The 23084-nt window shown below is 41.2% G+C and overlaps 1 protein-coding gene across 5 annotated transcripts in view; it reads left to right on the top strand.

Moving 5' to 3' along the window:
• The window catches only part of fat3a (FAT atypical cadherin 3a), a 182592-nt gene that overhangs the window by 43598 nt on the left and 115910 nt on the right, over positions 1-23084 (top strand). For all 5 annotated transcript variants that reach the window (XM_086260683.1, XM_086260681.1, XM_086260682.1 and 2 more), the window contains exon 2: positions 7867-11200. In XM_086260683.1, the coding sequence (XP_086116809.1) occupies positions 7894-11200 (3307 nt within the window). In that variant the 5' untranslated portion in view covers positions 7867-7893. The remainder of the gene's footprint in view (positions 1-7866; positions 11201-23084) is intronic.

The raw sequence follows: 23084 nt of genomic DNA, 5'->3' as shown, positions 1-23084 counted from the left end.
TGGAGAAATCAAAGAACATGATTCTTACAGTGCTCCCAGTGGTCTCCAGGTGAGAGAGGGAACGATGTAGGAGGTGAATGATGGCATCATCTGCTCCAATGCCAGGCTGGTAGGCAAACTGAAGTTTGATGAGCTCACCAGACACCGAAGCTGAGCCAGGACCAGCCGCTCCAGGGTCAGAGCCACCGGCCTGTAGCTGTTGAGGTCCTTGGTGCGTGATGTCTTTGGCACTGGTACAACACAGGAGGTTTTCCAGAGCTGTGGGACTCTCCCCAACCTCAGGTTGAAGATGCACTCCATCACCCCACACAATTGGTCCACGCAGGACCTGACGACCCTTGAGCTGATGCCATCTGTGCCCGCTGCCTTCTTGGCTTTAATCCTCCTCAGTTCCCTCCTAACCTGGGTGGTTGAGAGAGACAGGCTGGAGCCTTGTGTTGAGTGTGTATTGGATGCTGTTGTTGGGGGTGGGGAGGAGTGAGCAGGGTGAATAGAGGAGGTGTGAAGTGTCTGAGGTGTCAGAGGTGGAACAGCAGCAGTGGGGGTGGGTGAGTCTGCAGCCGATGCTGAAGACTGCCTCATGGCTGAATCAAATCTGTTGAAGAAATGATTCAGTTCATTTGCCCAACTCACATCCCTCCCAGGCAGAGAGTTCTGATGTTTGTGGCCCGAGATGGTTCTGAGGCCTCTCCAGACTTCACCAACGTTGTTTTGCTGAAGCTGGTTCTCCATCTTCTGCCTGTAGCTGTCCTTCCCATTCCTTATCAGTCCCCTCAGCTCTCTCTGCACCCTTTTCAACTCCTCTTTGTCTTTAGATTTGAAGGCCCTCCTCTTCTGCTTGAGGACAGCTTTAATTTCTCAGGTAATCCAAGGTTTGTTGTTGGAGAAACACCGCACAGTCCTGGTAGGTACGGTGTTATCCACACAGAAATTAATATAGTCCGTAATGCATCTAACAAGGCTGTCAATGTCCTCTCCGTGGTCATCACAGATCACCTCCCACACAGTAGACTCAAAACAATCCTTAAGAGCCTCCTCACTCTCCTCCGACCATCTCTGTACTGTGCGGGTGGCTGGTGGCTCCCTGCGCACTAAGGGCTCATACACAGGGACAAGGTGCACCAGGTTGTGGTCAGATCTGCCCAGTGGAGGGAGAGGTGATGAACTGTATGCCTCTTCAGCATTGGCATACAGTAAGTCCAGTGTTTTATTGTCTCTGTTTGGGCATGTCACATACTAGGTGAAGGTGAGCAGTGTGGAGTTTGTTGAGACATGATTACACTGTGCTTTTTCAACGTTCAGAGGTTGATGGCTCCATTTCAGAGTACTGGCTATGAATTTCAGACGGATAAGGCCTCAACTTAACAAAAAAGTTATCAATAGTTCTTTTCATCTTTTTTATAACCCACAGCTACATCCACTTCTGTCGGGCTTACTCACTAGGGCTGGGTTTCATCACTGATTTCTAAAGTCCATTTGATTCCGATTCACAAGGTCCCGATTCGATTCGATTCAATTTTGCCTCAGACAGTCAGAAATATTATAATTCTGATCATTTATCAGTATTGATACTTGTGAGAGTTTATAAGAGATTTGAACATCACAGCAGATGCCTTTGTGTTAAAGTAACTGAGAATAAAACACAGAAAAACATGAAGGAGATTTTCCTGGCCTGGCTTTTTATTAGAGATGGCACGATACCACTTTTTTATGTCCGATACCGATACCCATATCATAAATTTGCATATTTGCCAATACCAATATGAATCCGGTATAGTGTGTTTTTTAATCAATAAAACTGTTTTTTAATATCTTGCTGCTTTTTGTATAAATTCATACTCAAGTAAAAAAAAAAAAAAAAACACTAAAGCTATTCTGTTATACCTGTATGCAAAAAATACACTAAACCCAAAATATTTCATAGTTCAGCAATACTGATCAATCTAATGAACTTAAACCTACTCAATCATTCCTATTCTGGTATTTGAAAGAGTAAGCAACCTAACTAATAGAGTTCTAAAAAAAAAAAAAAAAATAGGGAACCACCCACCCTCCACCTCATGATGCTTAATTGACGTAATCAACTTTAATTTGATGCAGTGTGAAAGAAATGCACAGAAATCAATTATTTTTCAAGAATAATTAAATAGATTCAACATCTTTCTTCAACAGAACTGCAGACTGCACAGATGGTTCCCAAAGGAAAAAGTACTATAGCTTACTAGGGTATATTAGACTTAACAGTTACTATATACAGTAATGGACTTCTATACATTTTACATCAGATTAAAACTTTGGGTGTAAGATTCAGATAATTATTTATTAACAGCTAGACATTTTAAATGAGAATAAGAAAGAAAAGTATGTCTTTGTGCCCCCTTTTCCCTATTAATGCCCTATCGGCCCCCCTGGCTAAACTTTGCTAGATCCGCCCCTGCACAGTTACCAGCCGTCAGCTACGTAGAAAAGGATCCTGGTGTAGAACGTAAATAAATTCCAACAACAGCTTATCAAGCTTAAATGTGCTGCTGTTGTTCAGCCGCTAGTTTCCTCTTTCTGGCGCGAAGTGGGCAATAAACAAACAAGAGAGACGGACTCGCGACACAAAAGCCAATCAGCTGATCATTGATCAGTTTCATGATTGAAGTAGCAACAGGAGAGAGGGAGAGAGAGAGAGTGGCTGTACCTGTATTTCATATGCTTTTTGTCTTCTGTATAGATACACACGCGAATGTGTGTGTGTGTATAGATAGATAGATAGATAGATAGATATTGCACATACTGGGATCTGCTGGAGCCAATCGGCAAGCTTGGGAGTCATTGCACCTAGCGCTCCGAGGACCACTGTTACCCTCACCCTTTTTTTATATATATGTGTGTTTGTATGCTTGTATAAAAATTTGTATATACAAGCATATAAACACATGCATGTGTGTGTGTATATATAGATGTTTTGTAATCTTTTTATCTCATTTATTTTACCAACACTTGGTGTCTTTTAAAAGTGCTATAGAAATAAAGCTGACTTGACTTGACTTCTTTCAGTACAGGCTAATGTCCTAATCAAAATGCTTCCAAACCACAGCGATTCAATATATGTTGTCTGTTTCACTTCTTAGCTTGTAAGTTCACCACATTTGGACGCAGAGAGAGTTTGGTCTGCAGCCCTGGTGAATTGTGAGTGGCTGATAATTCCTAGACTCGGGGAGGAGTATTTCTAGTCAACTCATGAAGGAAGAAACCTTTCATTTCTGATCTCTACCGCATAGATACTTGTTTGTATGGTAAAGAAAAAAACTATTCTGTTTGCTGCTTCACTAGGGATGGGTATTGATAAGATTTTCACGATTCCGATTCCATTTTCGATTCTGTTTAACGATTCGATTCTTTATCGATTCTCTTATCGATTCTTTTTAAAAAAGGAGAACACTAAGGTCGATTAGCATAGAACTTTGTTTTATATCTTCTCTTTGAACAAGATAGAAATTTAGGAGTAACATGGCCTTACAAACCCAGCAGTGAGATCTTAAGAGATCCAGCCTACGGCTCTTCAATGTGGTGTCACAGGGACCCCGGGGAAAAAAAATTGTAAATGTAAAATAATAAAATAAATATTCTTCTGTAGCAATAACAAAGTATAACATAAGTTATTCAGTAGCAATTACACAAGAATATCCAGTAATGTCCCTGCCTACAATTAAACACATTCACTTACCTAAAATCGGGGGCACCTGCTGTGGCAAATGGGTTCAAGCCTTTGACCACAAACTTAGTCACTGCTCGGTAACATTAGTCTATTCTGGCTTGAAAGGAGACGCTACCGGTAGACTGCAGCGAGAACTGCCAGCGAGCGCCAGCCAGACTCTGTGTGTCTCTCTCATCATGGTCACCTAAACGCACAGTAATGGCAGATAAGGCAGATCGCGCTAACATAATATGCACTGTTAGTTGATTATTTACCTGCCGCATTAACGGGAGAGGACGTGCAAACGTTACCGCTGCTGCTGGGTTGAGATTCACGAGTCCGGAGCGGAATTAAAAACACGACATTCATTTAAGGTCATCGTGTGTTTTGTGAGCAAATGCTTTTGCATATTCGTAGTGTTTCCTCCCTTAAATGAAATATCTACTTTGCAAGTATTGCAAGTTGCCCTGTTGTCTTCCGTTCTTGTAAAGTATAACCAAACTTTTTAGCGTTTTAGCAGCCATGTTTCCTGCCAGGTAAATGACGCTCCGCAACGTGGTGACGTCATTCAGGGTGACTGGAATCGATAAGGGAATCGTTTGCAAAAATGGCAAACAATTCCAAGGAATTGAAACAGTGGGAACCGGTTCTCAACAAGAACCGGTTTTCAATACCCATCCCTATGCTTCACATTACCTTGTTGCCTCAGTCAGCTTTTCACTGAGAGTATGTATGCATATGTGCCTGTGTCCATGCATATGTGTGCTTAACTTTACATGCTGGTAACATCTTTCTATAGATCCATAAAGGTTTTATGACCAGCAGGCTTGCCAGCAGGACTGTTTCTCTGAGTTACATGTTAACCTATAGCTGTGTATTAGCAAGGTCAGACAAAGCAACATTATCTCTCTTTCCAGTAGAAGTTGCTGGTTGCCGTTTGCCATGTATTTCAAGGCTAATTAGCCTGTAATAAAAAGCTAATGACAGGGTGTTTAGAGCTGACAGTAAGTGGGACTTCTCTCAAGAGAATGATGCTATTTTTTTGTGTGGCTGATGTGGTGTGTGTGGCAGACATTTAGCTGACACAAGCTTGTGGGATTTGCTGGTATAGTAACAACATAGCAATTATGCAGCAGAATGATGAAAAATTATTTTAAGCTCGCATTGTTTACAGTGTTTATAAGAAGATCTGAAGAGATGGAAAGTTTGATGAATAATTATCATTTTGAAACTTTTATATCCTCAGAAACCACATCTGTCCAACAATGACAAAATAATATCAAATACAGCTCAGAACTGTCAACTGTTTACATTTTTCAGCAGATGGAGTCTAATATTAAGCTTAATGCTTAATGTTGTGTACTGTTGAATGAAAAAAGGTACTAAAGTTTTTTCTTACTTCTTTTAATTAGACAAAACTGGCATGTTGAGGTGCCCAATTCTTACAGAGGGATATTTGCAGCATTTGAATTAATATAGGCATAATATAGTATATGTTATAATTATCAGAATACAGAACTCGTAACATGCAAGGGTTAAACCTTTACTACAGAGCTCGTTGTCCACCTGCCCATCTGCAGCTCACTCTGCAAAGGAGCTGCACCCAGCTACATTGGAGGACTTTTTAAGCATGAACTGTCTTTTTAAGGTCATGCCAGGGCATCTCAGTTAGATTCAGGTCAGGACTTTGACTAGGCTACTGCAAAGTTTTTGTTTTCTTTCTCTTAATCCATTCAGAGGTGGACTTGCTGGTGTGTTTTGGATTGTTGTTCTTCTGCAGAACCCAATTGTGCTTCTGTTTGGGGTCATAAACAGATGGGCAGACATTCTCTTTCAGGATGTTTTGATAGACAGCAGAATTCATGGTACTATTTACCACAGCAAGTCGTCTAGGTCCTGAGGCAGCAAAACGGCCGCAGACCATCACATGTATTTTACTGTTGAAATAACGTTCGCTTTCTGAGAGCTGCGTTATTTTACACCAAATATTATGGAACACACACCTTCTAAAAAGTTTAACTTTTGTCTTATCAGTCCACATAGTATTTTCCGAAAAGACTTTAGGGGTTCATCGAGATGTTTTCTGGCAAAACTGAGAGGAGCCTCTATGTTCTTTTTGCTCAGCAGTGGTTTTCGTCTTGGAACTCTGCCATGCAGGTCATTTTTGCCCAGTCTCTTTCTTATGGTGGAATCATGAACACTAAGGCAAGTGAGGCCTGCAGTTCTTTGGTTGTTGTTCTGTGGTCTTTTGTGACCTCTTGGACCAAAAATATCCCAGGAGCTGTGGTCTTGGGGTAAATTTGGTCGGCTGGCCACTCCTGGGAAGTTTCACCACTGTTCCATGTTTTCGCCATTTGTGGATAATACTGTGGTCTGCTGGAGTCCCTCAGCTTTAGAAATGGCTTTATAACATTTTCCACACTGAGAGATCTCAATAATTTTGTTTCTCATTTGTTCATGAATTTCTTGGATCACAGCATGATGTCTGGCTTTTGAGAACCTTTTGGTCTACTCGACTTTGTCAGGCAGGTCTTATTTACGGTATTTCTTGATTGAGAACAGGTGTGGCAGTAATCAGGCCTGGGTGTGGCTAGAGAAATTGTACTCAGCTTTCCAAAGATGTGATACATCACAGTTAATTTATGATATAACTGTGTGCATCAAGGTGCTTTATGTTGTAAAGTAAAGAAATTACAGTAATACAAACAAAACAGAGAAAACCCTAACAATCATGAGCCAGTATTTTGGCGACGGTGGCAAGGTTTCTTCCTTCTAACAGAAAAAACGTCCAGATAAACCAGGCTGGAAGACAGGACAAAAACAGGCTGTAGAAGACCGCCAGCGATTAATAATAACTAATCAATAAATGCAGAATGAGTGTTTCTTCTTCACTCATCTTTTTTCAGTCCGTTATACCTCTGTTAGTTACACTTCTAGCAATTTTTCAGCTTCCACTGCTTTGTCATTTGCCATTGCTCCTTTTGCGAGCGGCAGCTGTCTGCTATAAATTTTGGCAGAACCATGCCTTTCAGGAAATGTATTGAGACAGCAATAAACCTAAGATTGTGAACTGGTACTATATAAATAAAATTAATGGTAATAGTATTTCAGATGTTGCAATGACAGAATCCCTTAAATTGTTTCTACTCCAAGTACAAATAGGGAAAAAACAACCATTTGTATGTATTATTACTGTATTAGCTAAGATACGTAGTGACTCTGCCAAAAGTGAACAAAAACAGATTGGAAGGGTTATTTCAGTACTGAGGCATAATTAGTGTGCCTCAGTTGACAGTTTAATAATGTCAGAGAAAAAGAAGAAAAAGTGATATTTTCTGCATTTCTCTTAGGATTATCGTCACATTTTTCACTCACGAATGACTACTGAATTTTATTTAAATGCGCGCTCAGGTTTCAATTTGTATTGTTTCAATTTGGGGGCACTGTTGCCAAGCTAAATAGGTTTACTTTCAACAGAAAGTAAATACTCTTTCAGAAGACTCGGAAACCATCTGCCTTTCCACTCCATCTCTTTATCCCTTGTGGAGAAAGTGCTTAGTCACCAAAATGCAGACTATTGTGGTAGTCTTACAGCTACAGCATGGCTTTTACTGGAAAAGGTTTCAGGCCAAAAGTGCAGATTGGCACATACTTGTGGCTGCTTACTTACAGAACACAGTATTTTCTTTTTTAATAAAAGAGAGAACACTTTGAAAAAAGTAGCTACTTTGCATTTGAAACCACATCTGGCTTACTTTTGGTGATATTACATGGTTTTGAAATATAGTACTGCAATTTTCAAGTAATTTAGAAAATGGGTTATGATAGGGTCAAAGTATAGTAGCAATTTGTCTCTGCAGTTATGTTCTATAGTATGTTGATGATGATACAATTCTTCCTAACCATATAATTGTTTTGTTCCTTGACAAACAACCACAGCTTTTTTTTTTCTAAAAGTAGCCGTTGATTGTCGGTATCCACATACTGCACAAGGATGATGTAAGTTTCATTATGGCTGCCAAGTAACTGCACTCAGCTCGGTCATCTCTTTCACCATCTCTACTCCTCTAATGGTTAACTATGGCTATTAACTATGGTTAATTGGCAGAGACTGTGAATGAAAAGAATCCCCCCTCCTGTTGCTGACGTTTCTCTCTATGTCTCTGCCTTTCTTTTTCTAGACTGCTTCAGCATGGAGTTATGATGGAATGGATATGAATATGAGCCAGTGGGAAGGCATTCGAGCCCCTCATCTCCGCCTGGCCTTGCTGCTGCTGTTGGTATTCTTGAAGTCACCACTCTGCAACGGTCAGAACACCCATGGGGCTCCTCAAGATGAATCTCACTTCAGCTTCACTCAGCCTGTCTACCATGCCACAATTTATGAAAACTCAGCAGCACGCACCTATGCCAACAGTAAAATTAAAATGGGCATCCACCTCGCCCAGCACTCCTGGGAGATCCGCTACAGAATCACCTCAGGTGACGATGACGGTTTTTTCAAGGCAGAGGAGTATGTACTCGGAGACTTCTGTTTCTTACGCATAAGGACTAAAGGTGGTAATGCCGCCATATTGAACCGAGAGATTCAGGATAATTATGTATTGACAGTGAAAGCTTCTGTCAAGGGAGAGGCTCTTCTTGAGACCTGGACTAAAGTCAGTATTCAGGTTTTGGATATGAATGACCTCCGGCCTTTGTTCTCTCCTACCACATACTCCGTCACCATAGCAGAGAGTACCCCTCTCAGAACTAGTATAGCACAAGTTACTGCCACAGATGCGGATATCGGTTCCAATGGAGAGTTTTACTATTTTTTCAAGGAAAAAACTGAACTGTTTGCTGTACACCCAACTAGTGGAGTGGTTACTCTCAGTGGAAGGCTTAATGTCGATGAGCAGAACCGTTATGACTTAGAAATTCTAGCGGTGGACCGTGGCATGAAGCTTTATGGAAATAATGGTATCAGCAGCACAGCCAAACTTTTTGTCCATGTAGAGCGTTTAAATGAACATGCTCCACTCATGAATGTCCTCACCCACAGCCCCTCATGGCTGGATAAAAATCTTGTGTATGCAGTGGTTACTGTTGAGGACCAAGATGAAGGCTTAAATGGAGAAATAGATTCCTTGGTCATTGTAGGAGGAGATCCGTCAGAGCAGTTTTTTGTTGACAGAACTAAAGAAGGAGAGTTTGCTATTAAAGCCTTTGAGTCAATAAGTCAAACGTACCCTTATGGCTGTAATCTTAGCTTGCAGGCTAAAGACAGGGGCACCCCACAGAAGTTATCTGCTGTTGAAGTCATCCAAATCAAGGTCGAAAAACATCAAAATTCAGATGCTAAATTTATGCAAGAGTTGTATGATGTCAGTTTAAATGAAATTTCACCTCCAGGTACACTTGTAGTGGCTGTTAAAATCACACCAGAACCTGATGATGCAGAATATATCTTAACAACCTCTGCGGATTCATCCTTTTTTCAAATGAATACCCTAACGGGTGTAATCTCTACTGCTCGCTGGTTCACTCAGGTGTTCCAGGATGTCTTTAATCTTGAAGTAGTGGAAATGGATAGTAATCTCAAAGTTAAAGTGAGGGTAACCATTCAGGATGCCAATGATCACACACCAACATTTGCTCAGTCCTCTTATGAGGTTTTTGTTAATGAAAGTGTACCAGTTGCAACCAGTGTATTAACAATTTCTGCAGTTGATAAAGATAAAGGTGAAAATGGATACATAACTTACAGCATTTCCAGTCTTCAGCCATTACCCTTTAAAATCAATCAGTTTTCTGGTGTTATAAGCACTACTGAAGAGCTGGATTTTGAATCCTCATCAGAAAGCTTTATGTTCATAGTCAGAGCATCTGACTGGGGGTCTCCTTACAGACGAGAAAGTGAAGTCAATGTAACAATCCATCTAGAAAATGTAAATGATAATCAGCCATTGTTTGAGAAGGTAGCATGCCAGGGGATTATTCCTGAGGATTTTCCAGTAAATGAAGTTATTACTACAATGTCTGCAATTGATATAGATGAATTAGAGTTAGTGAAATATAAGATTATTTCAGGTAACGAACAGGGGTACTTTGACCTCAACCCAGATTCAGGGGTTCTTGCACTGCAGCATTCTCTCTCAAGAGCCCATCCAAAGAGTGGTTTATTTAGTTTAAAAATAACTGCCACTGATGGTGAGAGCTTTTCGGATCCTATGTTTGTCAATATCTCAGTTGTTTATGGAAAATCTTCTTCCAAACGTTTCACATGTAAAGAAACAAATGTGGCTCAAAAATTAGCTGAAAAGTTACTGAAAAAGTCCAAAGCTAGCAATAAACCTAAAATTGAGGAAGGTTTTATTGACCTTTTTTCTGTGAATCGGCAGGCACCCCAGTTTGACAAAACATTTCCCACAGATATTACTGTGCAGGAAGACCTTAAGGTAGGCTCAAGTGTTTTCAATGTGAATGCCTATGATGGGGACACAGGTTTCAATGGTCAAATTCTATACTCTATTTCAGATGGAAATATTGATAACTGTTTTACCATTGACATACAGACGGGACTTATCAGTGTGTTCCTACACATGGACAGAGAAAAAAGAGATCGCTATCTCCTCAACTTAACTCTCTATGACCTTGGCCTTCCACAGAAAAGTTCCTGGCGGTTGCTTACTGTCTATATAGAAGATGCAAATGATAATGCACCCCAATTTTTGCAAGAAGGAGGCTTTAGAATTGTCATACCTGAAAACCTAGCCATAGGTACTGACGTCATCCAGGTTGAGGCCATTGACAAAGATCTTGGGCCCAATGGCGAGATTGTATACTCTCTTTTGACAAGCACCACTCAGTTTGGTATCAATTCCACTAGTGGGATATTATATGTTGCTGGCCAACTAGACAGGGAGTTTGTCTCTACGTTTAACCTAAAAATTGAGGCTCGGGACAAAGCGGAGAAAGGAAGCCAGAAGTTTTCTGTAACCACACTGAAAATCATTTTGGAGGATGTAAATGACTGTCCTCCACTATTTATCCCTGCTGTGTACAGAACCAGGGTTCTGGAGGATCTCCCAGTAGGAACAGTTGTAGCCTGGTTAGAAACTCTGGATCCAGATTTGGGGTTGGGAGGCCAGGTTCGGTACTCCCTAGCCAGTGATTATAATGGATGGTTTGAAGTAGACAGGGCAAATGGAGTTATTCGACTCACAAAGGAGCTGGACTATGAGACACAGCAGTTCTACAACCTTACTGTAAAGGCCAAAGACAAAGGAAGGCCTGTTTCTCTTCTTTCTGTTACCTTTGTGGAGGTGGAGGTTGTAGATGTGAATGAAAACCTCTATGCCCCATACTTTTCTGATTTTGCTTTGACTGGATTAGTTAAAGAAAATGCCCGGATTGGAACCACTCTACTCCAGGTCACAGCTAATGATGATGATGCTGGCAGAGATGGAGAAGTTCAGTACTCCATTCGAGATGGGAGTGGGCTTGGAAGATTTGCCATAGATGAAGAGACAGGTGAGTTTTCTTTGAAAATGATATTGCGTGTCATGGCAAATGAGAATTATTGCATAACAGTTTGAATTATGGTTTTAAAACACTATATGGTTGTATAAAATTGTCTAGTGTTGTAACGTTCTTGTTACTGAAGTGTATTGTTTTAACTAAAATAAATAAAGAAGTCAATACAGCGTGAGTTGGGGAACACAGTAACCTACCGTGCTTTTTCAGATATAAAATCTGCACAGTTAGTTATTTTCGCATTATTGTTAATACTCTAACTGCAGCTTTTAGAACACCCAGATAATAATTTATTAAAATAGTCCCCGCTATAAGTAATGAATATGGAACATGGAATATGAAGATATTGTGCAATAAAAGATAGCCGGACCAGGACACAATGACAAAAAGTGGACTACTGGATCAAAAAGGCATAAAAGAACATACCGTATTTTCACGACCATAAGACGCACTGTACTAAAAGGCGCAGTCTCAGTTATGTGTGCCATTACTGTATTTAACATACACATAAGGCGCACTGGATCATAGGGCGCATACAAGTACCGTATGCGTATTTAACAATAAAGCGGGAGCAAACCTGAGTTCGGTACCTTACTCACATTTCTATTACCGGTAATCGTCATCATCAACAACACACAAGCATACAAGTGTGCATATTTAAAAATAAAGCAGGAGCAAAACAAAGTTTGGTACTCACATTTTTATCATCAATCAAACCCATCGAAGTCCTCATCCTCTGTGTCTGAATTGAACAGCTGCGCTAAATCTCCATCAAACATGCCAGGTTCACTTTCTTCACTGTCAGAGTCACTTTCCGTGCCGTGCGGAAATGATGCCGGCTTTTGCGAAAGCTCGAACAACAGTGCCAGCAGACATGTTAGCCCAAGCATCTACAATCCATTGGCAAATTGTGGCGTAACTCGCCCGGCGCTGCCTTCCACTCTTGGTGAAACTGGTCTCCATCGGTCATCCATCGCTCCCAGGCCGCTCGCAGCCTTACTTTGAACGGGCGGTTCACACCGATGTCCAGCGGTTGGAGTTCCTTTGTCAGGCCTCCCGGAATGACAGCAAGCTCACAGTTCATTTGTTTCACTTGTTTTTTCACATCGGCTGTGAGATGGGCACGCATAGAGTCACAGATCAACAGCGATGGTGATGCGTGGAAAAAACCACCTGGTCTCCTTACATACACCTCCCTCAGCCACTCTTTCATCATTTCCTCATCCATCCAGCCCTTTTCATTTGCCTTAATGATGATTCCTGCTGGAAACTTCTCTTTAGGCAAAGTCTTTCGCTTAAAAATCACCATAGGCGGCAGTTTCTGTCCATTAGCATGGCAGCCAAGCACAACAGTGAAAGAAGACTTTTCGTGCCCCGTTGTGCGTATCGCTACCGTGCTGGTCCCCTTCTTCTCCACAGTGTGACTCACCGGGATGTCGAAAGTGAGCGGGACCTCGTCCATGTTTGTGATGTGGCTGGGCTGGATGTTTTTGTCGCCGATGTGTTTGCTGCAGTAAGAGCGGAAGATGGCCAGCTTTTCCTTATAATCCGCTGGAAGTTGCTGAGCTACCGTAGTCCTGGTCCGGATGGAAAAATGGCACCGTTTCATAAAACGAAAGCACCAAGACGGACCTCCTTGGAAATGTTCAATGTTCATCTCTTCAGCTAGTGAAACTGCTTTTAGCCGAATGGTGACCGTCGAAACACTTCTCCCGCTCGTTCTTTGCTCGATGATCCACCGCTCGAGTCTTTCCTCCAACTTGGGCCACCGCGCCTTATGTCCGCGGAAACTCAGCTGCGTTTTCTTGACCTGCCGGAGCTTGTTTTCTAGCTTCCTCCATTTGCGAACCATCGATTCGTTAATCTTAAATTCTCTCGCCGCTGCTCGATTTCCATGTTCCTCCACATAGCTGATGGCCTTCAGTTTAAACTGTGCTTCGTAAGCGTGTCTCTTTGCCATTTTCAGTGTTGTTAAAACAACGATGTCCTGCATAACGCACATACCTGTTCTTTTATACAGGTATGTGCGATAAAGTCAACGCACGCACTTCACCCTTTAGCGTTCTCATGGTGTTCTCTACTACGTCCTCATTACAACACACAGGGCGCACTGCGCTATAGGGCGCGCCGTACTTTTTGAAGAAAATCTAAGACTTTTAAGTGCGCCTTATGGTTGTGAAAATACGGTAATGAGAATAGGGCACTGTTGGAATGATACTACACATGTAACTCCAATGGAAGTGGTTACATGAAGACGATGTGAGACCTATGGAGTCTTTGACACTGAACATCTGGACTAATGCAGAAACAACTAGTAGCTCAGTGCTCCAACATCTAGGAGGAGATTAACGAGGTACAACACAAAGGGAGAGCCAGGATGTCAGGTCAGGGGGCGATATCATCATCCCGGTCTTTCAATATTGGGTACCAAGCCCCAAGAGCAACAGATGTGTTGACTGTAGTGAGTGTGAGAGGAACTGACCTAGCGATAGAATCATGGCTAATCTGGCTAAGTGGCCAACTACCAAGACTATGTTAAGTATCCTCTGAAGGGTACTAAATGAAGGAAGTAAATGTAGCATTATAGACAATACCTACTGTGACCATCACAGAAACAATCTACACCATAACATGGAATTACTATCTATCTGCATTTGGTAAATGGTAAATGGCCTGCATTTGTATAGCGCTTTTTCTAGTCCCTAAGGATCCCAAAGCGCTTCACACTACATTCAGTCATTCACCCATTCACACACTGGCGATGGCAAGCTACATTGTAGCCACAGCTGCCGTGGGGCGCACTGACAGAGGCGAGGCTGCCGGACACTGGCGCCACCGGGCCCTCCGACCACCACCAGTAGGCAACCATGGGGTTAGTATCTTGCCCAAGGATATTTGGCATGCAGCCAGGAGGCAGCCTGGGATCAAACCACCGACCTTCTGATTAGTGGCTGACCTGCCCTGCCACCTGAGCTACAGCCACCCCAGTGGCAGCATAGTACTTTTTTTCCAATTATTTTTTTAAAAGTCAGGTCAAGGCTCCAAAAGCCCAAAGGCGATATGAGGGTGGCGGCTCACAACAGTTTTTGTTTGCTACATGGATCATTTTAGTTCAGCATCTTTCCTTTTGTTAGATTTCTTTAAGAGTTCAAAATGTGTTAATTACATAAATAAAATGTAATTTTCTCTGTAGCACTTCATGGATTTCATAAGCAACACACCTTAGTTGCTCTGTGGATTCTTTTAAAAAGCAGTTAAAAACTTTTCTGCTCAAACAAGCCTTTTGTTGATCTACATATTTTATATTCTTTACATTATTTACATTTGATCTTTTACATTGTGTATATTGTCTATTGTATTGTTTATTTTAATCTTTCTCAACTCTCCTGGAACGCACGCTAATTCTTCTTAAATGGAAGGATTCAGGTCCACCAGTGTTTGTTCATTGTGTGAGAGAAGTAATGAAGTGCTTGCAGATAAAGCATTTGAGATACAGTTTGAGAGGGTCTCAAAGTAAATACTACAAATCCTGGTCATCCTTTATTGAATATGTGGAGAAGTTGTCATTTACTGAAGTATGATGTAATACTGCTTTTTATCTGTGGGGTTTTTTTCTTCTTCTTTAAAGCCACCTACTCTCTGTAACAAGCCAACAAGAACTGCACACAATGCAGCCCCCCCCCCCCCCCTTTATTTATTTATTTATTTATTTTATTTTATTTTTGTTTTCTACCCTGTTCACATGGTAGTATTTCTTGTTTGTGTGCATAGATTATACATTTTCCTGCATCCAACTGGTTTGCCACTGTGCGCAAAACTGTGGTTTGCGCAACCTGTTTCACAATGGCAATGTTTGTAATCGCAACTCCAGTTATATTTTTCTGTATTTTTGTTAAACTGGAAAATTATAAATAAAGTTGTCAAAAAAAAGAAAGACCTGGAATCAGCAGGCACAATTGTTTCAAAGAAAACAATAAGTCCACTACCATGACCTGTATGCGTGCTCACAACACAAGACTCCATTGCTGACAAAAGCATGTTGGAGTGTGTTTAAAGGTTGCTGAACAACAGCAGAATATAGTCTGGTCAGATGAGACCAAACCGAACTCTTTGAATGCCATAACACACATTATGTTTAGTGGTCAAATGTCACCCTAAAAATACCATGCCAACAGTGAAGTCTGGAGGTGGGAATATCATGGTGTGGAGCTGTTTTTCAGACCTGAGCAATGCATGCAACTCACTTTTTTCTACTCAGGAGGCATTTTGAAGCTGTCATTGCTAACAAAGGCTTTATATGAAGTATTAAATATTAAAGTAAAAGCAAGTAAGTAAAATTGTATTTGTATAGCACCTTTCAAGACAAAAATCACAAAGTGCTTCACAGAAAAACTAAAACATAAAAACAGAAATCAACCAAAAGCAAGTTAAACTGATAGTTCTGTCCTTGGACTGTCCTCTGCGCATAAAACCGTCATCCTTTACTGTTATAAGTAGTTATTTAGCACTCTATATTTGTGCTAAATAACTAGAGTCTGTTGTCTCTTTTTTTCTTTTCTGTTTCTTAGTATAATAATAAGGTGATGGGGTATGGAGAGGAAACCATAGCTTGCTCTTAATATATGTATTAATATAGATATACTTGATCTACTGGTGTCTGTTGTAAGCTTAAGATCAGATGTCTTTCCTTTCTTGCACACATTCACATTTACACAAACATCCTGAAAACCAATAAGCTCTCCTTGCCATTCTTCCATCCACTCTGTTCAGCGCTTCACAACACAACACCCTGAACCTGTTGAACCCCAGTGCCCCCCATCTGGTTTCACAGGCTGCACCTCTAGGTCTGTTATTTAAATATAGACATATGGTTTGGTAAGTGCAGACTTCCCCATTCACCTGACGGCATGTACACGGAAAACAATGCCTCTGCTGAAAGCACAGATCTCACAGATTTTAAACCTGCTAGTTTCATCACGCTCCAACTAAAATTGCTGAACCAACAGCAAAAGAAGACCTAAATTATGCTTCACTTTTGAAAGACATTATCATGAATTCTGTCTTACCTTTGCTGCTTTGCTTCCAAAAAAAAAGAAATTGCGATAAAACTGCATTTCCAAGTCTGTTTCAAGAGCAGTTTTCCATTATAAATCACTAGTTTCTGCCTTATTATATTGTTTTTCTCACAGATGCAATATGCGTCAATCTCCTGTTGTGGACAGTGCAGCCGTCCGCTTTTAAAAAAATCTTTTTTGTTTTGGAAAAATTACCTCTGACAAGAAAGCCTAATTTGCTCTTTTTTCTTTGTTTTCTCTTCTGTTTTTTTTCTTCCCCCCTTTCTCACTATCTCTTCTCCCCTGTATTTTTCTTTCTCTCCCTCTCTTTCTTTCATTCTTTCTCCCTGTCCTATCCCCTAGTCATGTCTGTCCCGTCTGTAACAACCAAAAATCAAATCAAATAAATACATAATTATAATAAAGGTCAATCAAATGGACGAATATGACAAGGCTACGATGATCCACTTGGTAAAGTAAATCCGCTTGGCATCTTTCTTGGCTTTCAGACAACAATTCTAATGGCTAAAGATCCAAACGGGACAGGCAAAAAAACAAAAACAAACAAACAAACAAAAAAACCCACAGCAAACATGGAAACAAAACTTTCAAAATAAAACAAGAAACATGAAGAGACTTGAATTGGGAGACGCAAGCTTGACAAAAGAGATAGAGAGAGGGAGTGAGAGAGGGCGAGGGACACAGATGAGAAAGACACAAGGGGACCCTACATAGATGAGGAGATGACACATGACAAACACGAAAAGACTCATAAACATGGAGACATAGGTGAAATATAAACTAAAACTCAGCTAAATCCTAACTAATAATGACAACACAAGAACTTAACATGTTTCCAATATAACATAAGCAGGGCTCTAGACTAACTTTTTGCACTGGTGCGCCTAACTTTTTTTTCTTAGGTGCACCAGCACAAAAGTTAGGTGCACCCAAATCTTTCAACCGCATCACTTAACATCACAGTTTTACATGTGCACTCTTTTGAGGGGAAAGTTGCTGCCCATACAGACAATATTAATTTGCAAATGATTAACTAACAATCTTGTCAACACAAAGTTCTTTATTTGGAGCACCTTTCTACAAGAAAGATAAGTTACTGAAAAAAGTGCTTGTGCTTAAAGTGCACTTTTTGGCAATATTGTAGGGAATAATAAACTTAATCATCATCTCGGCCTCCTCTGATGACCTGTTTACTGCTGCCTGCCGCTTAAAGGAAGTAGGGAGAGGGGTAGGGATGGGTATCGAAAACCGGTTCTTGTTGAGAACCGGTTCCCACTGTTTCAATTCCTTGGAATTGTTTGACATTTTTGCAAACGATTCCCTTATCGATTCCAGTCGCCCCGAATGACGTCACCACGTTGCGGAGCGTCATTTACCTGGCAGGAAACACGGCGCGTAAGCGGCTCAAACGCTCAAAAGTTTACGAGAACGGATGACAACAGGGCAACTTGCAATACTTGCAAAGTAGATACTTAATTTAAGGGAGGAAACACTACGAATATGCAAAAGCATTTGCTCACAAAACACGTGATCACCTTAAATGAATGTCATGTTTTTAATTCCGCTCCGGACTCGTGAATCTCAACCCAGCAGCAGCGGTAACGTTTGCACATCCTCTCCCGTTAATGCGGCAGGTAAATAATCAACTAACAGTGCATATTATATTAGCGCAATCTGCCTTATTACTAAACCTGCCATTACTGTGCATTTAGGTGACCATGATAAGAGAGACACACAGAGTCTGGCTCAGATGCTGGCAGTTCTCGCTGCAGTCTACCGGTAGCGTCTCTTTTCAGGCCAGGATAGACGAATGTCACCAAGCAGTGACTAAGTTTGTGGTAAAAGCCTTGAACCAGTGTTGCCAACTCCTCAGTAAGGAAAATCGCTATTGGTTGTCCTAGAAGTCGCTAGAAGTCGCTAAATGACGTCATTGCCTAATTTGCATAATTGGTCATGCTAATCTAATTGTAACCTACCGTATTTTCACGACCATAAGGCGCACTGTGCTAAAAGGCGCAGTCTCAGTTATGTGTGCCCTTACTGTATTTAACACACACATAAGGCGCACTGGACCATAGGGCGCATACAAGTACCGTATGCGTATTTAACAATAAAGCGGGAGCAAACCTGAATACGGTACCTTACTCACATTTCTATTGCCGGTAATCGTCATCATCAACAACACACAAGCATACAAGTGTGCATATTTAAAAATAAAGCAGGAGCAAAACAAAGTTTGGTACTCACATTTTTATCATCAATCAAACCCATCGAAGTCCTCATCCTCTGTGTCTGAATTGAACAGCTGCGCTAAATCTCCATCAAACATGCCAGGTTCACTGTCTTCACTGTCAGAGTCACTTTCCGTGCCGTGCGGCTCCTCGGAAACGATGCCGGCTTTTGCGAAAGCTCGAACAACAGTGCCAGCAGACATGTTAGCCCAAGCATCTACAATCCATTGGCAAATTGTGGCGTAACTCGCCCGGCGCTGCCTTCCACTCTTAGTGAAACTGCGTGGAAAAAACCACCTGGTCTCCTTACATACACCTCCCTCAGCCAGTCTTTCATCATTTCCTCATCCATCCAGCCCTTTTCATTTGCCTTAATGATGATTTCTGCTGGAAACTTCTCTTTAGGCAAAGTCTTTCGCTTAAAAATCACCATAGGCGGCAGTTTCTGTCCATTAGCATGGCAGCCAAGCACAACAGTAAAAGAAGACTTTTCGTGCCCCGTTGTGCGTATCGCTACCGTGCTGGTCCCCTTCTTCTCCACAGTGTGACTCACCGGGATGTCAAAAGTGAGCAGGACCTCGTCCATGTTTGTGATGTGGCTGGGCTGGATGTTTTTGTCGCCGATGTGTTTGCTGCAGTAGGAGCGGAAGATGGCCAGCTTTTCCTTATAATCCGCTGGAAGTTGCTGCGCTACCGTAGTCCTGGTCCGGATGGAAAAATGGCACCGTTTCATAAAACGAAAGCACCAAGACGGACCTCCTTGGAAATGTTCAATGTTCATCTCTTCAGCTAGTGAAACTGCTTTTAGCCGAATGGTGACCGTCGAAACGCTTCTCCCGCTCGCTCTTTGCTCGATGATCCACCGCTCGAGTCTTTCCTCCAACTCGGGCCACCTCGCCTTATGTCCGCGGAAACTCAGCTGCGTTTTCTTGACCTGCCGGAGCTTGTTTTCCAGCTTCCTCCATTTGCGAACCATCGATTCGTTAATCTTAAATTCTCTCGCCGCTGCTCGATTTCCATGTTCCTCCGCGTAGCTGATGGCCTTCAGTTTAAACTGTGCTTCGTAAGCGTGTCTCTTTGCCATTTTCAGGGTTGTTAAAACAACGATGTCCTGCATAACGCACATACCTGTTCTTTTATACAAGTATGTGCGATTGTCCCGGTATATACGATCAACGCCCACACTTCACCCTTTAACGTTCTCATGGTGTTCTCTACTACGTCCTCCTTACAACACATAGGGCGCACCGCGCTATAGGGCGCGCCGCACTTTTTGAAGAAAATCTAAGACTTTTAAGTGCGCCTTATGGTCGTGAAAATACGGTATGTTGTTGGAGAGAGAAATAACATCGTGGAAGAGACATAAAGTGAGTAAAAAACGTCCTAAATGCATATAGAGTTTATTTAGAACTACAAATTAAATTTATTTTAGCAATTATTGTTTTTTTTTTAATGTCACAATTCCAACCCTGCTCCTTTACCCGGGCTTGGACCGGCAAAAGTGACCTGAAATAGGCACTCTGGTGGAGTTACTTTGTGTGTGTGTTTATAAGTAGTTTTAAACCTTGTGATCCACAAAACAGCATACGAGTAAAAGAAGAACTGACTGCGTTACAGCACCCACTGCTTGTTGAGAGTAAAAGCGATACGCGCTTTCACGTCTTTTTTTAGCGACTTTTTTTCTAAAAAAAAAGTCGCTAAGGGGTCTGAAAACTCGCTAAATATAGCGACAAAGTCGCTAAGTTGGCAACACTGGCTTGAACCCATTTGCCACAGCAGATGCCCCCAATTTTAGGTAAGTGAATGTGTTTAATTGTAGGCAGGGACATTACTGGATATTCTTGTGTAATTGCTACTGAATAATTTATGTTATGCTTTGTTATTGATACAGAAGAATATTTATTTTATTATTTTACATTTACAATTTTTTTTCCTGGGGACCCTGTGACACTCCATTGAAGAGCCGTAGGCTGGATCTCTTAAGATCTCACTGTTGGGTTTGTAAGGCCATGTTACTCCTAAATTTCTATCTTGTTCAAAGAGAAGATATAAAAATATTCTGCAGTAGAACAAAAACGTAACAAAACCATGAATCAACATAAGAACATTACCCGATGCTGCAGAAGTGAAGCAGAGTAATGTTACAGAGACTTTATTAGAGACATGGCTAAGCGTTTTGTAATTTGGCATCACTGTAAAATGTTTATATTTCTTCAGTATTGAACAGCAGAAATGAGGCTTTAGCGACCGACAGCGCTGTACACAATGGTAGACTGGTGTGTAATAAGCAAATGAATAATGCAGAAAACAGAGATTTAAGATGGGGAAACTGTTCTTGAAGTGCATTTTGGTCTGAGAGGGACAAAACCTGTAGCTCAAAATCTGTGTGCTGTCGACTCACTGATGCGTCAGGTCCACACTTTGTGTTTACATTTATCTGGAATCTGTTTACTTTCTCTCATTTACTGTTTTAGCTGTTTGGTGGTTGTTGAAATAGGTTGGTGACCTCCTGGCATTACTGGCAAAATGCATTTATATTTAACAATTGATTCAGGATTTAATGAATCAATATTGCGTTATTCAAGCTAAAATCAGTTTTAACCCTCTCAAGGCAGGCGTTGCCGATTTGCAACAGTTAAAAACTAACAACCTAATTACTCCACATACATATTTTATGAGGTTTTTTTTTTTCTCAGAAGTACCACTGCAGGACTTGGTTGTGCATTAGCAACAAAAAGTTTAATTTGAGCCTGAGAGGGTTAATCGGAATATCGATTATTGAAACCCACCCTACTACTCACCTCTATCTATCCGTCTGGACTATCAAACGCACATACATGTAGGCCAACGGGAATATCTGGACCACAGCCAATTAAAGAGGTCCCACCCCTGACTATCTCTGATTGGTTTAGACCACGATTTGGGCATAATGTATGTTTGTTTGTTGTTGAGCACACGGACTTTCAGACTTGCGGGCACTTTTTAAAAAAAATTTTTTTACTCAAACGGCTGGTCGCACTGGTGCAACCTAGGATTTTTTTTTAGTTGCACCATTGAGAAATTAGGTCACATTTGCAACTCAATTGGTCACACTGTAGAGCCCTGATAAGAAATCAAAAGTACAAAATAAACTCAAAATGCTGGGTCACAAACCCAGCCCCCTGAAATGTTATCCGCTTAAGCCTAATCTAAAAAGTGGAGACGATGTCTGTCTTTCAAATTCAAACTGGGAACTGGTTCTACTGAAGAGGGCCTTGAAAGCTGAAGGCTATGCCACACATTCAAACTGCTACAGCACAGTTCTTTTAATTTCAGTGGTAGCAAAATATTCTGAACTGCTCTTTGAGCATTTTTGGAGGAATAGGATTTAGTAATAAATTGAAAAAAATTGCTTAAGTTGTTGAATGTAGAAAGGTCGATATGAGAGAAAACCTTAAGTAAATTTCAGCAGTTATGAAATTTGCGCCACTTTATGACACGTGTGCGATGGATTTGAATATTCATCAAGTCATTACTAGGTAAAGCTTAAGGACTGCTTGGCTTAATGGGGCTCTAACTCTTTGTCAGGCTGGCTAAAGTGCTGTTACTGTAATTCAAAAAATTAAACATTATCTAAATATGATCACTCAAAAATAGTGTTTTTAGGGAGTACTGTTAAATGTCCATTTCCTAAGACATATATCAGGACAGTTCCAGAGTTTGTTAAAATAGAATGCGATCATTTACGATCCGGGATTAATATTACTGACTTACCCAACTTGACACTGGAGACGCTTGGATAAGTGCAAATTCTATTTTATTCACACACTTTGGCTGAAAATAACACAGCTTAAAACTCACTGCTCCTCTGCTCTGTTTTCATACATCCAGCTCAGTACTCTCCTTCTCCCAACATGCTACTGTTTTTAGAGACAGCAGAGGCATGATTAAATATCTACCCACAGCTGCGTCAAGCAGACTCCCCTACCAGTGCCTCTGAACCCACTGCACCACCCCTCCACTGCGGTTGAGCCTTATATATTGATGTTAAAATAACCCACTATATAACTTTTTTTCTGAACTGAGGACTAGATCAGATAAAAAGTCAGGGGAGAAGTAAAACTGAACACGCTGACATCACACATGGACATGAACCTTCAAAGTAAAAAAGGAAATAACTGTCATGAAATGCTGTGTGGCAGGCAGGAGATGAGGACTCAAAGTGCAGGACTCAGACTCAGGGGATGAACTCAAAATCACAGCTTTATTTGCTGGTCACAGAAAAACGAGCATACAAAGTAAACTAAGCTAAACTGGGAAACAATGAGCTAAAACTCACAGGGAGATCCACACAGCATGAGGGACGACGCGACACAGACTCAGAGAAACACAGGGTTTAAATACACTGGGAAGCAACGAGGGGAATGAGACACAGAAGGAGAGCACAGCTGGGGGAAATAAGAACTGACAAGACAAGGAAGCGTAAACTGAACACATTCACATAAGACACGCCCTTCAATGTAAAACAGGAAGTATGACACAGAGACGCGAACTAGACTAGGGGAGACAGAGCAACTAAGAACACAGACAACACCA

Source organism: Aulonocara sp. 'chitande type north' Nkhata Bay, linkage group LG14 (assembly GCF_057382095.1).
Source record: "Aulonocara sp. 'chitande type north' Nkhata Bay isolate Kocher_YH1m ecotype deep benthic linkage group LG14, A_spYH_male_GT1.1, whole genome shotgun sequence".
Classification (NCBI taxonomy): Eukaryota; Metazoa; Chordata; class Actinopteri; order Cichliformes; family Cichlidae; genus Aulonocara; species Aulonocara sp. 'chitande type north' Nkhata Bay.
This window is presented reverse-complemented; position numbering and strand designations above follow the sequence as displayed.